This window comes from Mauremys mutica, chromosome 6 (genome assembly GCF_020497125.1).
Source record: "Mauremys mutica isolate MM-2020 ecotype Southern chromosome 6, ASM2049712v1, whole genome shotgun sequence".
In the NCBI taxonomy this organism is placed as follows: Eukaryota; Metazoa; Chordata; order Testudines; family Geoemydidae; genus Mauremys; species Mauremys mutica.
In genome coordinates this window covers 77,223,240-77,239,699 of record NC_059077.1, presented here as the reverse complement: position 1 = coordinate 77,239,699, position 16,460 = coordinate 77,223,240, and the positions used below count along the sequence as shown (strand labels likewise).

Below are 16,460 nucleotides of genomic sequence, written 5' to 3'. Positions count from 1 at the left end.
TCTCCCCCTGGCTGCAGCCCCGCGCCCTCCTTGCTGCGCTCCCACGTGCTGGGAGCTGCGCTCTGCTCCCCGCTGACTGACAGGCAGGCGGCCGCCCTGCCTCAAAACCCTCCAGCGCCTCGCATCCTTCAGCTCGCTCCTCCGCAGAGCAGCTCTCCGGCCTGCGGCTGCGGCGTCCGGGGCCCCTTCACCTTCCTGGCCTCGCTGCCTCTCCAGGGTCCGTCTGTCAAACCGCCTGCTCTCCGGCCGGGATTGCTCTGCGCTCGGTGCAGCCTGGCTTTGCCCTAGTGACTCTTCGGGGTGCCGGGAGCTTCGCGGGGCCGGGCTGAAGTTGACTACCCCTGTCGGTCCTCGCTCTTTTGTAAATACGAAGCGCGTTGCGGAGCGATGCAGCGTGGAGCCCGCGGCGCCCCGGCGCGTGCTCTCCCCGCGGCTTGCTGAAGGCGCTTTGGAAGAGGCGGCTGCAGCACCGTCCCTCCCGGGCAGGGAAAGAGAGAGCAGCGCCCCCCCAGCTGCCGAGCGCTGCGGCCTGAAGACGCCCCCCGAGTGGAAGTTTAATTATTTTGCACCCGGCCTCCCTCCTGCTCGGGTTTTCCAGCTGTCTAGTCGCAGGATGGGGAGACGGCGCGGGCTTTGCCCGCAGCTTTATTGCTTGTGGCTGGGTTGTGTCGTGCTGTGGGCGCAGGGAGCAGCCGGGCAGCAAAAGCAACAGCAGGTCCGGCCCGTGGGGGGAACAGACGCCATCTACTCAGCTTCGGAGAATCGGGAGGACGGAGCAGGGGCCGCCACCAGCCGGGTCCGCAGGAGAGGCCAGCAGGATGTGCTCAGGGGGTAGGAAACACTTCACCGCAAACGCACTTCCATGCAGCTCACAGCTCTTGCACACAATGCAGCATAGCCACCCCCGAGCAGCTCCTTCCCGCTCACCTCTCTGCAACACAGCGCCACAAGCACTTCCATGCAGTCCACAAGCAGCTCCATGTAACCCCCACAACTACATCGATACACCCCGCAATCCCTCCAGGCAGTCCACAGCCCCAGGCAAGCCCTATTCCCCAACACCTCAGTGGAATCCATTACCACTCCGTGGAATCCCCACACCGCTACCTTCGCACAATTCACAGCGGTCTCCATGGAACCTCTCGCCACTTCAAAACCGCAACCGGTGGCTCTTGTGTTTGTCTTCTTCACACATGACATTTCCTTTCAAACTCATAACTACAATTCAGTGTTGTTTTAATTCTAGGTTTTGGCCACGATTTTAAAAAATAGCCTCTTAGATACTGTGATTATGTTTGAAAATAGTTATTTGCATGTAAAGGTAAATGTGAAAAAGTGGTGCTATTAACAAGTAACAAATACTGCTTCAATTTTGTGATCATTGGTATTACAGCCTTAAAAAACTTTTGAGTTAGGCTCTATTTTGCAAAATAAACGATGTGCTTGCAAAAGAGGATGGTTTTGTTTGGTTTGAGGAGGAATTTTGGTTTAAGGTAGTGGTGGAAGGTGCTTTTTCTTTGATTTTTTTTTATTGGGGGGAGGGGAGTTGTTTGCTTTTGTTTGGCAGTTCATACAGTTTTTGTTTTGTTGTACATGGGCTGTAGATTCTTTCCTCTCTGCATATGTAAAAAAACTGGATGTGCCTTTCCATTGACTGACATTTTTGTGTGCACATTTATTTGTATGTATGTGACAGGCCAAACGTGTGTGGCTCTAGATTCCACTCCTACTGTTGCCCTGGATGGAAAACGCTCCCTGGAGGAAATCAGTGTATTGTTCGTAAGTGTCTGGCTTTTTACATTCTCATAGGAAATAATTTTCTCTGAATTTTTCTGCTGCATCCAGTATAAGATAGTGGAATATATCTTGTAATTCATTTTGGCAAGTTCAGTCTCCTAGGTTACACTTCAAAAACGAAATGATAGGTTTAGTGGCTCGCAGTTCCTATAACGGAAACCTTAGGAATGCCCCAACTAAAATACAGTGATTTGCCAAGAGACATGGATCAATTTAGTTTTAAAAAAATCATAAATTGAGTGATCAATGCTGAAAAAAGAAAAATGTCAAGCAAATGGGATCTGAAGTTTTTTAAAACTTCTGTGGTAAATTTGGAATTGCAATATAATGATACGATAGGAAACTTTTTAATATCCAGGTGTGTTCACTTATTTTCCTGCTTGTCATTTTTAGTTGTCTTTTAATAGCTATAAAGCATGGAGGCTCAATGATTATTGCACTGGTCATGCTAAATTTTTGTGCTGACAGATCTGGCTATTGTTGAAATGGTTTGGCAAAAAAAGGAGTCTGCTGAGCAGTCTACTTAAGAAAAATTGTCTACCTAAAAAGGAAATATAAAATTTAAGGGTTTTTGTCTGTTAAATTACTGTCCATTTTAGAAGTGTGCTTTTTGCTCTTTGAACTTCAGCTTTAATGAAAACTGCACCTACTCATCCTACCCTTTGACTAACTTGGGTTACTTTCTTATCTAATAAATACATAAAAATTTGCAGTTCAAGAACACATTGCTCCCCAGTTCTGCTGTGATGTGCTTTGTAATGCCTCCTCTAACAAATCAGACATTCAGTGGGGGATGGGAGGAAAATCTATTGGCTTGTAGAAGTTAGAGATGGAAAGACCTGCCATGTCATTGAGGCCATTCCCTTGGCAGCACACGACTACTGGCCTTCTCACTTTGGTTTATTTTACATAGTTAAGTCAGTCTTGTTAACATTATCTCCAACTACGCCAGCTATTCTTGATCTTAGGTTGACCGTAATGTTTTACAGGCAAAGGATAATTACAAATTCAGAACACAGAAGACAGCAATACCAAACTAGCTGTTGAATAATAGGAGCACCTGAGTGTGCTTAATTCTGTTTTTGTGGTTAATGGTTGATTCTGAAAGTTACTTTAATGTAAATTTTATGAACAGCATATAAGGACAAATTTTAAATTCTCATTGTAATCTCTAAAATTCTGCCCAGTAGTACATACTAAGGCCCTGATCCTAGAATCTATTCACATGCTAAATTCGAATTTGATTTGTGTGACTTATTTGCTCAGAGGCCCCTATCCTACTCCCACTGAACTCAGGATAAAAGTCCTGTTGACCTCAGTGGTGCAGAAATTGGGCCAAAATGACTACGAGATTGGATAAATGGTTCGTACATGATGCTGTTTTTAATAGATGTTTTTGATTATGAAACAGTTTAGGAACACATTTCTACATTCATACTCTGCTTTTGTTGTGACCAGAGACTCCTTTAGAACACTTTGTAGTTACAGCCTTTTCTGTCCAAACTAAATGGCAACTCCACTAGCCGTACCCTAATGGAGATTCATCTTGTGCCAGCAAAGAGTTCTTTTGCTCATATAGCTTATACCAGTTCCCCAAATGAAATAAGCATTGTGGGTTTTTTGTTTTTGTTTTGTTTTGTTTTTGTTTTTGTTTTGTTGTTTGCCAGTATAAATGCATCTACATTGGGGCTTTTTGCCAGTTTTAAAAAATGTAAAGAATCATGCCCCTAACCAACCAACATTATTATATTGGGGAAAGTTTCTAGTGTAGACTTGGCCTTACTCAGGAAATTGAGCTGGCCCATTTTTCTGTGGGTTAATAAATGACTTAAAAAATCAACTCTGGGTCTCTGATGTTGGCCATGTATTACATTCAGATGCCTGACTCTTGCTTTTCAGTTGGACAATTAAAAAGGATTCTGTTTTGTTTTGTTTTTGTTATTTGCATTAATCAAGGCAATGCTACTAATTTTAACAAAACAGTGAATTCAAGTGAATTCTGTCTTCCTCTCCACTCCAATGGGAATTTCTTCAACGATCTTTTTTCCAAAATGCCCCGTTAGATAGTGATATTTGTTCAGCTTCTCTACCCACAACTCCTATAAAAGAGTTGGTATCTATATATTCTGATTTTTGAATATCAGACTCAAAATGTCTTCTTTCTGAGTCTACTGGAATGATAAAGATGAATAAGTTTTCTGTGAAGAAAATCTGTTCAAGGTTCTTGTTGTGGTAACTGTCTGAGGACAGTAAAGAGGAAGAAGCATGTGTTTATGGCTCAAATGGCACCTGAAGACTCCTTTGCCAACAAGATTTTCGTTCTGCTTTATTTTTAATTTAGTTTTGCTGTTATATTGCTATGATGTCAGGTTAGGAGCTGAACTCTTCTCTGCTTAGATATCTTGGAAAAGAGTCTTTTGATGTGGAACTATTTAATTTACCCATCCCAATTCTTGGGAAACCATGAGAAACCTATTTACTGATAATGTGTCAGGTGAAATTTAGCTTGGGGTTATATGAATGAGGATTAGTTGAATTTTTGGTAGGCTAGATTAACAATTTGTCATGTATTCCATGAAAAGAGTTAATTTCAGCACATATTACGCTGAGACATCACACTGCATTGCAACTTCTGTCTAAAAGCGTACATCAGTTTAGAAACTATAATCCGGTTATTTGGTTGAAAGGTCTCTGAGTACTTCTATCATTTTGTAATGAATGTATCCAATTATAGAGATACTGTATATAAAATTTTTCTGAATCAAATTCATTGAAGTTTAGGTCAGCAGAAGGTAAGGTTGTGCAAGGACAACATATTCATAGATGGAAGTGAGAGGTTTTTTATGTCCCTCTGTGGTGCACCAGGTAACCAACTGAAGAGAGGTGTCCGTGGTCTGCAAATGTGAGTTAGGGATTGTGTGACTTTAATAGAGAATTTCAAGGAGCACATGTGAAAAATCGTGCCTAGTTTGGCATTGATAAGGAGCTTCTGTTTTCAGGGGAAAGGTGTTAAGAAAGTTGATAAGTCTCCTAGAGAGCACATTTTTACTTGGCTAATGGAGCAAGAAATCAATATACTTTATTTTTGTTTTGATAAGAAAGTTAGATTTCTTCTCATTTCATTAACATTTTTTCTTTAGTCAGAACCCAGGATACAAAATTCTGGGACAGATGCAGTTCCTGTCTGGGCTTTCTCAGGTAGGGGCTTGGAAAGCAATGTTGCACACTAAAAATTTCCATTGCATTCTTCCATCAGGAAGAACAGGGTTTCTGTCTCTTTCCCACTCCCACAAAACTAGTGGAGGTGTTAGGCCTTCAGAGCATGTGGGTCTCCCATGAACCATGGAGGCTGAGGTCATCTACATGTGGACTCTGCATGTGTACTGTCTCCTACAATAACTTTGTTCTTCAGTGGTGTTTGTGTGGGGTGCTGACTCCACTAATGTTCTGGGGCTCATATTCCGTCCCTTGTACAACCCCCCCACAACACTTATATGGCCTTAATCAGGACAGAGTTCAGGATTTGGCCCTTAGCATTTTCATGCTTCTATAGTTGTTCTGTGAGTGGAACATCCATTAGAGTCAGTGGGGAAATATGCGTGCATGAAGATAGCAATAGATGGTTAATATTAGCACAGCCCATTACATCACATGTACATACTGCCCAGAGAATTTCATAAAACTACCATCCTAATGACAATATGGAAGTGTTTGTGTGTTTGTCTGATTTCATTAATTCTTTATAGGAAGGTTTATTTAACGGGATAATACCACATCTGATATGAACCTAAATATGAACCACTGTCCTTCCTCAAAAGGTCAGCTTGAGTTTTAAAATCTATCTTTAATCAGGAAAGGATATGTAATTCTCCACAATGAGGTCTGAAATCATTTTAAAATTACCATTTTTTAAAATACATGACCCAAACAAAACCCATCCAATAACCTGAATTTGTAATATGTGATGCTTTTGTTTTGAGAGGGCATCATGTGCAGTCACATCTCAGTTTCCTACTTGGACTGTCTTTAGGTCATTCTGTCTAACACTTATAGTTTTTACTCTATTCCATTGCCTGTTTTGGAGGCTGCTGTTTTTAATTAGGAAAAAAATGTTTTTGTTTTTGTTTTCCATTTTAAGACTACTATTTGGAGAGTTATATTTTGGTCCTTTCCATCTTCAGAGTGTTGCTTTGAATTTGATCACAGAAATGATTTACCAAAAATCAACTCTTTCTACTATTTTTGAGTTTTGTTTTGGCATATATCTAACATATTGTTTAACTGCATCTCTGAATTGAGCAATTTTCTGGCTTGGTTCAAGGCATGCATGTTTTCTGACCTACTTTTCTTTCAAACAATAAGTTATGAGTTTGGTTTATTAACAAGCATTTCTTTTATAACTTAATTCTGAAAACATTGCTATTCACTGTCTTCTTAAATGCTTTCTTCCTCAGCAATTTGTAGAAATAGTTGTGGTGATGGATTTTGTTCCCGTCCTAATATGTGCACTTGCTCCAGTGGACAAATATCACCTACCTGTGGATCAAAATCTAGTAAGGACTTAAAATATTTGCATTGCTTTTAGAGAGCTCTCTTAAACTGATCTACAATAAGCATCCATTTTTTCAAAAATACTTTAATGTATAGAACAATTGCCTTAAAAATAGTTATCACTATATACAATTATGTAATTTATACTTACTGCTTTAGTTCCATCAATAGGCATTGCTCGCTGAGTGATATGACAAACACACATAGATACCTTGAATACATACACATGTTGTAATACAATTTTCTAATTCTGAATTTTTGCATGAAAAGTTGGTTTCAAAATCCTTCTAGATATGTAGGTTTTTGCAAGTTGTGCCATATATTATTGGAGAAGTTATTTTCTGTAGATTTTATTTTAAATTTCTTGATAATTTGTCACACAAATGTAGGCATATGTACACGTTCTTTAAATGGCTATCTCCGTTCAAGTGTGTATTATGTGTTTATGTGCTTTTGAATGACTTTGCTGTTAGTCACTTTTGGAAGCCTATTATAATATTAAAATTAATGTGTGTGTATGTGTTCTATTGTAGTACAACAGTGCAGTATCAGATGCATGAATGGTGGTACTTGTGCAGATGACCAATGCCAGTGCCAGAAGGGGTACATTGGAACTTACTGTGGACAACGTAAGTAACTTCTCTGTTTCATGCTTAAATTTGACAAGCAGGGATCAATTCTACAATCCTTGCTCATTTGAGTAGCTTGGCGTGTATAGGAGAACAAAAGAATCCAGTTCTATACATAAGGTTACATATGCAGAGACATTGTGCCATGTCTGAGGATGTAATACAGAAGTCCCTCGCTACGTGGACCAGATGGGGCTGCAACTATGCTACTGTCTTGAGTCCTTTGCACCTCCCACAGAAAGATGTAAAAAATTACATTAATTTGGAAAACAATAAAATGATTAAAGGCAAGAGAGATTGATTTATGAGGAAAGATTAGAAGAACTGAATATCTTTTGTGGCCAACTGATTACTAATTAGCAGAGAATCTGATAAACAGATTACAAGTATTTGAGAGGTGAGACTGTCAATAAAAGAGGAGAATTGTATAAGGTGGTCGGTAGGTATGCAAGTAGGAGTAAGTGAATGAAGTAAAAAGAAAACTTAGATTGAATAGCAAGAAAAAAAACTATGATGGAGACATAAGTGGAAGAGCATCCTAAAGAAATAATGAGAGCCCCATTGAAACCTGGGCAAAGCACTGGGGAACATTCCATGGGGCAACCTTGCATGTGTCATGATATATTAGATGAATTTTCACATTTTTATGATGATTTTATGATTACTTTTCCCATGAGAATTAGATAGTTCTAAGGGATCCTCAGTAGCAAAAGTGCTTTTTTTATTGCTTTAAAACCTAGGGCTTAAACCGTAGAGAGTCTTACTCAGGCCAGTCAATGGGAGTCGGATTGGATCCTTAAGCACTGATCTGCAAAGAGCTGTGCATGCGCAGATCCCTGGGATTGCACAGAGCACACTGGAGGATCAGGGCTTTAGTTAGGGCTTGAGGATTTGGCCTCTAGACATAGGACTGAAAGTCATGTTTAAATTATAACATAATTATATTTAAATTAAACCATCATTGTGTTTTTGAGATTTTTTTAAAAAAACCTTCTTGTTCCACAAAATATTGTAATTCATCCACTATGTGCTGTAACAGCAACACAGAAGTTGCTTCATTTAATACATGGGACCAACATCTTGAGTGAAAAGTAATTCAGTTTTATAGGCGTTGATAAGAAATAAGAGCTTTATCATGCTTCTAGATAATACTACATTTTTATGTCTTTCCCTTTGTGATATAGTGGTCAGTCGAAGTGGACTATATGTGCATTTTTTCCAATGTAAAAGATTTAACAAAGAGTTGTTTTGGCACAGGGTAGTCAAGTGCTTTATAACCTGTCCCTAAGCTGTGGGGACCTGAGTTGGAAGACTGCCTAGAAACTTTAAGACCAAAATCTCTCTTCACTGTTGCTCAGGCATGTTGTAAAGACAATGGAACTGTCTTGTAGTTGCAATCTGCTCAGAGCTGTATAGCCTTGGAAATAGTGAGCCCTGAATTAGGCAGAATTGATTTAAGACACTAAAATTAACAATCTTTTCAGTATGACAGGTGAACTCTCTCTTTCACAGTCGTATTCTATTTATAAATGCATGCTTTCCTAGAGGCCCAGTGAAAATTCTTGCGGGCTTAAAAAGGAAAGATTGCTCTGAGGGAATTGCTGTATACCAGCAACATCACTTATTTTGCTAGGAAGTTCATACTTCATTGTTTCAAGAATATATATGACATGGATTGGATTCTAATGGATTTTAGGACATTCATTGTTTGATTCACACAAATTTGTACATGGTTTGTGTTTGCAAATTGTAACCCACCAGTAGATTTATTACTGGAGAAGGCACATGATATTTCTAGTGATCTGCATCAAAGTAGATAGCTTTAATTTCTGACCAGGATACCTTGGGTGACTCATTAGTGGCGGCTACCTGGAGATACGATGACTCAATGGATCTCCCAGGTGTCCTAGCCATGCTCACTTCTGGCCAGCACTGCCTACTTTTGGGGTTGCACTGTCTGTCTGCATACTCGCTGGTAAAGTTGGAGTTTCTGATACCTTTGCCATTATAAGTTTCCCCATCCTAGCAAACTTGCTCATGTTGAGACCCCACAGGCCTGGTATAACTGACATATTCCAGGATGGAATATAATTATTATAGCTTTAGTTTTTGGGAAACTAGTTTAGTTTTTTCAGAAAAATCATATTTTTTAATATATGAAGACTGCATGAATATATAGAGGTTATGTAACTAGTTTAATTGGGAAGGATTCCCTTTCTAACTTTATCTTGGTGCCTAACAAATGATTCCATGGTGCAGTAAAACTGCTTTGGTTGATCCAGCCACTTGAGGCCTCTGCTTGTGTAAAGGGATCCTGTAGCGTTGTGGAACTGCAGTAGCAGCTTGTACTCCACCTCTTTGCCTCCCCTCAGTTGCCTGTACAGGAGTGTGGCTGGGGAAACAGGGGGATGGCTCAGGAAGACACTTGTGCTCTAGCAATCCCCGACTGCCAGAAGGGTTCCTAGGAATCATTGGCAACCAGGGGAATTTACAACAACCTTGAGGCTGCTTTAAGTCTTGCCTGAGGATAAACTCAGAAGCAGGGAAACCCAAAGTCGACTTTAAGCCACCTTTGCCCACACACCTCCTACGCTCTTCCCATGCGGCCCAGGAGTTGAGCTCAAGACAGAGTTCCAAGCATTAAAATATGGTTCTACTCTAAAACCAAAATATGTAAAAGTGGCATATTTTCATCGAACAACTGTGATTCTTGTTCCATTTTGTGCATCCGAAGAAGTGAGCTGTTGCTCACGAAAGCTTATGCTGAAATAAATTTTAGTCTCTAAGGTGCCACAAGTACTCCTGTTCTTTTTGCGGATACAGACTAACACGGCTGCTACTCTGAAACCTGTGATTCTTGTGTGTATTCAAGTTGTCTGCTAACTTTATGGCAGAAATAAGTTCTTACTACTGTTTGTGCCTGTTAGTGCTGCACAGCCAGGGCCATTATTCAGCAAATCACTTAAGCTTGTGCTTAATTTTAAGCAGCTACTTAATTCTATCCCCATTCAGCAGAGCTTTCTAGCACATGCTTAAAATTAAGCACATTTAAACAGGTGCAAATGAGGGTGGAATTTGGCCTGCAAAATCTTTTTATTACTAGGGACGATATGTAAGAAGAAAAGAACCCAACTTGGTTTTCAGGTCCAGATTGAGTTTGTAGGGCAGTTTGAAAAATATTTTTACTTGTAAATTGAGGACTGTAAATTGGAAGAACTTTAACATTAGAGCTCATCAGAAAACAATAAAAAGATCAAAAATAATTTTGTTTTCATTGAAATTTGATTTTCGGCAAAAATTTCCTACCATCTCTAATAAACACGGATCCTCATTTTTACAATGGCACTTTTCAGATTTCATAAATGTTTTAAGGAATTTTACTTTTTAAAAAAAAACTTGGGGAAACTAATCCTAATGATAAGTTCTTATTCGGGATTAATGGGTAAAACCAACTTGATCTTTGTATAGCCAATAGTTTTTGAGTTATGAATGAACAAAACATCCCCCTTAGGTTGATAGTAAGTACAAAAAGTTTCAGTCTGAAAAGTTTTTGAGCAGATTTGACTGAAAACTGTCTTTTAGCCTTGACTACCGGCTACTCTGTACTAATGCCAATGGGGTATATTTATTTAATTTATTTTAAATAGATTACAAAGTTATACTATTAATATTACATCAGAATTTAAACTTTTTTCAAACACAGCTGTCTGTGAAAATGGTTGCCAGAATGGAGGACGTTGTATCGGACCCAACCGCTGTGCATGTGTGTATGGATTTACTGGCCCTCAGTGCGAAAGAGGTAAGAAAAATAGGGAGAGAAAGGAATAAACAAATCTGCAAGCAAGTTTCTAATAAGCCTTTTGTTGTTCAAAATATGTTTCTTTCCTTTGTGACTATAGCATATCTGATAAGCAAGCAGAAAATTACAATGCTTTCATTGTGAATGAGGAAAAGCTGAGTTTTCTTTTATGTAAAGTCACTAGACAGTTGGCCAAACCCTGCTGTCAGTTACACTGAGTGCACTAGGGCAGATCTGTTTGATTGCGCTGGAACCATATACACCTCTACCCTGATATAAAGCGACCAGATATAACATGAATTGGGATACAACGCGGTAAAGCAAGTCAAAGCAAGTTCGATATAACGCGGTTTGACCTATAATGCAGTAAGATTTTTTTGGCTCCCAAGGACAGTGTTATATCGGGGTAGATGTGTAATTGTAACTAAGCAGAATTTGGCCCAGCTTTCTATACAGGAATTGTTTAAGGGAAATGTATAGAGCTATTTATGTTGATGTGAGAGTGCCTTAAAGAAATATTTAAAATAAGAAAAAATGGATAAATTATAATAACTGTCTAAGGCCATGATTCTAGAAAGCATGTATGTCCAGGAAAGCACATCTTTAAGTTCTTTCCTGAATTAGGACCTAACTTAGTAATTTTATCATTTTACTATTATTACCGAAGAAGCCATCAGCTTATTTATTACAAGGATAGAAATGTCAGTCCTAGCCATGTCACTCACAACAATGCTGAAAGTATTTAGTACTAAACATAAGCAAAATTGTTTTTAGTTGAATTTGAACGATAATAGTCATATTAATATTGAAAGACAATATTTCCATATATAAACATTTCGAGTAATGAGAATCAGTCGATCAATAAACAGATTTACAATATATTTTCCTCTCAAAATGTGTTATACTTCAGTTTCTGTTGCAGATAACAGCTAGGAGTATTCTCTTTATTTTCAAATGAACAGTAATATATCTGACATTGTTTATTACCACTGCCAAATACTTCTGACTTGTCAGGCAAACAAAAAGAACACTAATATTAAATTGAGCCAAAAGTGAAATGTCCCGCAACATACTGTCTAATTTAAAATGTTCTTGAAGACTGCTTTTCAAAATAATCACTAGAATTGTACATCCTTTAACGTTAACCTGTCAGCATTAATCAAAGTTGATGCTGGTTTGCTTGGCAAAAATAATGTTCTTTGTCTTTCTCTGGCCCAGTTTATTTTCAGTGTGTTTGCAAATAACTTTTCTCATCAAAAAGCATAATGAAGAAGAGAGCAACAGAGATGTGAAAAGCCAATGACTAGAATGCATTATCATAAAAATACTCAATAAGATTGCCCTTTATAAAGTAGTGACATTGTACCTCAAGAATCTTGGGTCATCCTATGTTATTTTAAACTCCTAAATTTAGGAGTTTTCTCTCATGTAGAGACAAGTGCTTAGTTCCATTTGCGCGAGGGAGACATACATGCATTGATGGGGAAAATAGACTTCTTAAATTTGAGGTTCATACTGAGTTAAATTCAGACCTGGTATAAGGAGGAACAACTTCCAGGGAATTATTTTTTTCAGGTTCAATATAGACAGTGTTCAAATGTGATTAGAAAACCCACTATTTTACCACTTAGATCAGTGGTCCCCAACCTTTTTGTGACCAGTAGCACATTCATGTTTTCAGAAGAGTGTGGCGGGCGCCAACAATTTTTCAAGGCTTATTTTGTATTTGTACATTAAATAATACAAAAAAATCATATTTAATATTACATAATATATGAATCCAGAGAAAAGAGAGAAGCCGGAGAGAAGCCGTGAGGACAGAGAATACCGGTGCCCACAGCCCCAGAGTACTCTGTCCCCAACAGCCACGGAGGCCTGGATTCTCTCCTGCCGGGGACTGAGAACACCAGCGCCCACAGCCTGCAGCCCCGGAGTTCTCTGTCCCTGGCAGACATGGGGCTGCAGCTTCTCTCCCGTGCGGGGCACTAGGCAGGCCCCGCACCTGCCGGGAACAGAGAACACTGCGCCCGCAGCCTGAGTTCCCTGTTCCCGGCAGGCGCAGGGCCGTGGCTTCTCTCCCCTGCTGGGCACTAGGCGGGCTCACATAAATGCCCCGGCGGGCGCCATGGTGCCCACGGACACCATGTTGGGGACTACTGACTTAGATACATCTTGCACTTATTTGGCATACACTGCACATGTAACTTATATGCTCAATGGGTAGAAGTGTAGCAGGAAAAGAAACTGACACACGGGAGTAATATAAAGCAAGCCCTGATTCCCGCCATGTATACCCATTGAAAGTCAAATTACTAGAAGTTACAATACTTTGCCACAAGCAGCAGAGTGACATAAGTGATGAATTTGGCTCTTTGTGTCTAATTGCCTGTTGCTTTCAATCTGAATATCAGATTTTAAGAGTTACCACTGTTAGATTAGTATTATAATATATTACTTATCCAGTAAATCCCATGGGGACTGTGAACTCCAGACCTAATTCTGGTATATTTTGTTGTAGACTAATTAACATGGAAAGTAATATGAAGCAGCAGTCTGTTGGGAATTATATTGATATTTATACAAATACATGGAAATCTTCTTCATTGGATAAAATGCGTGCACTTCATTTATATTGGATTTTCAAAGGCGCTTAAGGGAGCTGAGCACCTAACTCCCTGAGGCTGCTTTTAAAATCTCAGCTTTAGTTCAGAGTGGAGAAAACTCTTATACAAATCTAATGGTTCAGGTTATACCCAAGGGACATGAAGCTGTTATCTGAATAATAAAACATTGGTTTTGTTGCATTTGGGAGGGTGTTTGTGTGTCAATATTGTTGTTTGGTTTCTCTTGAACGTAATAGGCTTGATTCTGATCTCACTTATGCTGGTTTCAGTAGAATGCCAATGCCTTCAAAGGAATTGCTCCTGATTCTCACCAGTGTGAGATTAGACTAAGACCTTCTGAGTGCCAGATTCTGCTATCCTTACTCTGAAAATAGTCCCATTGACTTCAGTGGGACCCTTTATGGAGTAAATGGGCCAAAATCTGGCTGTGAGGATGGTTTTGGATTTTTTTTTTGATAGGTTGTTCTATGAAAGGAAGATGCTCCAGCATATGTATTTACAGTTTTGTTGAGTTTTAGATGTCAGTCCCAGAATCTGCTTTCTGACAATGCATTAGGTACTTTAGATTCAGATTTTCAAAGCCACTTGAGGTATTTGGATGGACAAAATTTAGGCAACCAAATCTTTTAGGTGGCTTTCAAAGTCTTAGCCCGAGTGTACAGGAACAGAGAGTGGCATGTCAGGTAGGGATGACACCATCACCTGAGGTTTAGCCTGCAGTATATAATAACTGACCAGCAAGAGAATTAACTTAATTAAAAATGTCAACCATAGTAATTCTGTCCAAAATCTGCTTTCTGTAATACTGATAAAAGTACAAAGCAACTCCATTTAAATCAATGGAAGGAACTTTGAGCAGAATTTTGCTATATTATATATTCTGGAAGTCATTCAGACTTTTTTCCAGCCTGATGCTGAAAGCAGAACCAGTATCATACTATTACACACTTTCCTTTGTTCATTTAATATCAACAAAGATCTGACTGTATGATCCTAATCTGACATTAATTGCTCAGTCTAAATGCATGCTTACTCAGTAACATAATATCATTACGTGAACAGGCAATATACGTTATAGGTGTGGTAGCATATTTTTGATGTGTAGTTTAAAGCAATCCTGCTAGAAGTTTCTGAAATAATTAAAGATGGAAAAAACAATTGTGGATCCGGTCTCAAGGTTTATTTTAAACAATGTATGTCTATGGATTAATATAGTTAGTAAAATTAAACTGGGAGGGGGACACACACACTTCTTGAGGAAGGGATGGGGGAGAGAGAGAACAGTGTTTTCAGGCACAACTTTAAAAATACTTGGAAGATATTTAGAGTTTGTAAGTCTTCTCATTATGGGTGAAATTCATCAGTCCCTGCACAGAGCCTGGGTACAGTAGGGATTGGTGGGAGTGGACAGAATCCAACCCTCAACTCAGTGTGCAGGTTGCATGGCAGAAATGCAACCACCGTGTGGCCAATATTCTAGCCTTGTATGGATGTTTCTGACCACAAGATCCACATCTACACAGATGCAGTGGGCACATACTCAGCTCACCCTCCATGCTCACCTTCAGGCTGATAAATCTGGCTTTGGCAATGAGCCTGCCTTTGTAGCATGCAAGAGGCATCCAGCTCTCCCTTTTGGTCTGCTCAGTCTGAGCCACCATTATTTAGGGGGTATTGGAGAACTTAAGTGGTACGTGAGGACTGTCTGGAAAAGGTGAATTTCAGCCTGTGTTAACAGTAGATATGCTTGCTGTCTTTCAAAAAGGTTTTTCATGTATGAAATATGAATATTGATCCATCTATTCCTGTAAAAAAAATAAAATAAAATTAAAAACGATGAAGTCATGAGCAACAGTATTGCTCATTAAAAATAATATGCCTAACATATATTTTGGTCATTTTAAAATTATGGGAAACATTAATCTCATGTGGTTTAAAAAAACCAGCATACACAGAACTCTGTAAAATATAATGCACGTCTGTTCTTTTCAATTTGCAATTTACATTCTTTCCTTTAGTAATAAAATAAGATTATGCTTTACAACATGATGAAAAAGGCCTGATTCTTATGTATAGTGGTGGTAGTAGGCACCTTAATAGTCCACAGTAAAATAAACAAAACAAAACTCTGTAGTTTGCTTCTGAAACAAGCTTTGTAGCAACAGTCCTTAATTTTTAAACTAAAATTTTATAGTTAAAGTTTAGATGAACTTCCCTTGTAAATCACATTAGAGTTTTAAAAGACTTCATCTTGTTTACTTTTTACATTACTGTATTTTCAAATGCATAGTTTTTATTGTTCTGTAAATTAAGGTCTTTTAAATTAGATATTTTCCCCCTAATGTATAACACATGTAGCTTTCCTTCAGATTGGCCTCCCAGACTCAGTTATATGATAAAACGTGACTGCTTGTTCAGCTATCTGGGCTCCTAGCAGACTAATTTCCGGGCTGGAGACAGGAGGCTGAACAGTAACTAATGACTGGCATGATTACAGTATTTAACTTGAGACTAGCTGCTGGGATAACAAGAAAGCAGAACCTGTTTTGGAGCGCCTGCCTTATTTTCTTCTGATATATACAATGACCTCTTGTACTTACTATCAAAGCTGTTCTTGTGGTCAACTACTCCTCTTTGGTTTGTAGACACATTAGGTTCAGTCTGTTGGAAAGTTAAGGCACTTGATTGTGTCTGTTGCTTAACATTGAATTAGTTATGAAAATGTTATATATTGAAATAAATATTCTGCCTCCAATAAGCCTGTGTGTATGTGTGTAAAATACCCACCATTCAAAGGCCCAATCCTTATTGCATGCACACAAGTAGTCCTTACTCATGTGAATAGCCCCACTTACTTCTATGAGACTACTTGAGAAAGGATTACTTGTATGAGTAAAGGTTTGTAGGGCCAGGCCCTTCATTCAAAGGAAACTCGCATCCTTATATTTCTGCACACAATGCTGTCTTTTAAAATTATTTATCCGGGAGGTGTACAGGCCCAGCATCTCTAGAGATGCTGGTTCCACTGTGGGCTACAGGGAGAGGGAAGGTGCGCTGGCC

The 16,460-nt window shown here is 39.1% G+C and overlaps 1 protein-coding gene across 1 annotated transcript in view; it reads left to right on the top strand.

The window, feature by feature from the left end:
• Nucleotides 1-299: 299 nt before the first annotated feature.
• Nucleotides 300-16,460, top strand: part of FBN2 (fibrillin 2) — a 250,289-nt gene continuing 234,128 nt past the window's right edge. Inside the window, exons 1-5 of the mRNA XM_045020453.1 lie at nt 300-831; nt 1,697-1,779; nt 6,252-6,350; nt 6,882-6,977; nt 10,681-10,776. Coding sequence (XP_044876388.1) covers nt 614-831; nt 1,697-1,779; nt 6,252-6,350; nt 6,882-6,977; nt 10,681-10,776 — 592 coding nt within the window. The 5' untranslated portion in view covers nt 300-613. The remainder of the gene's footprint in view (nt 832-1,696; nt 1,780-6,251; nt 6,351-6,881; nt 6,978-10,680; nt 10,777-16,460) is intronic.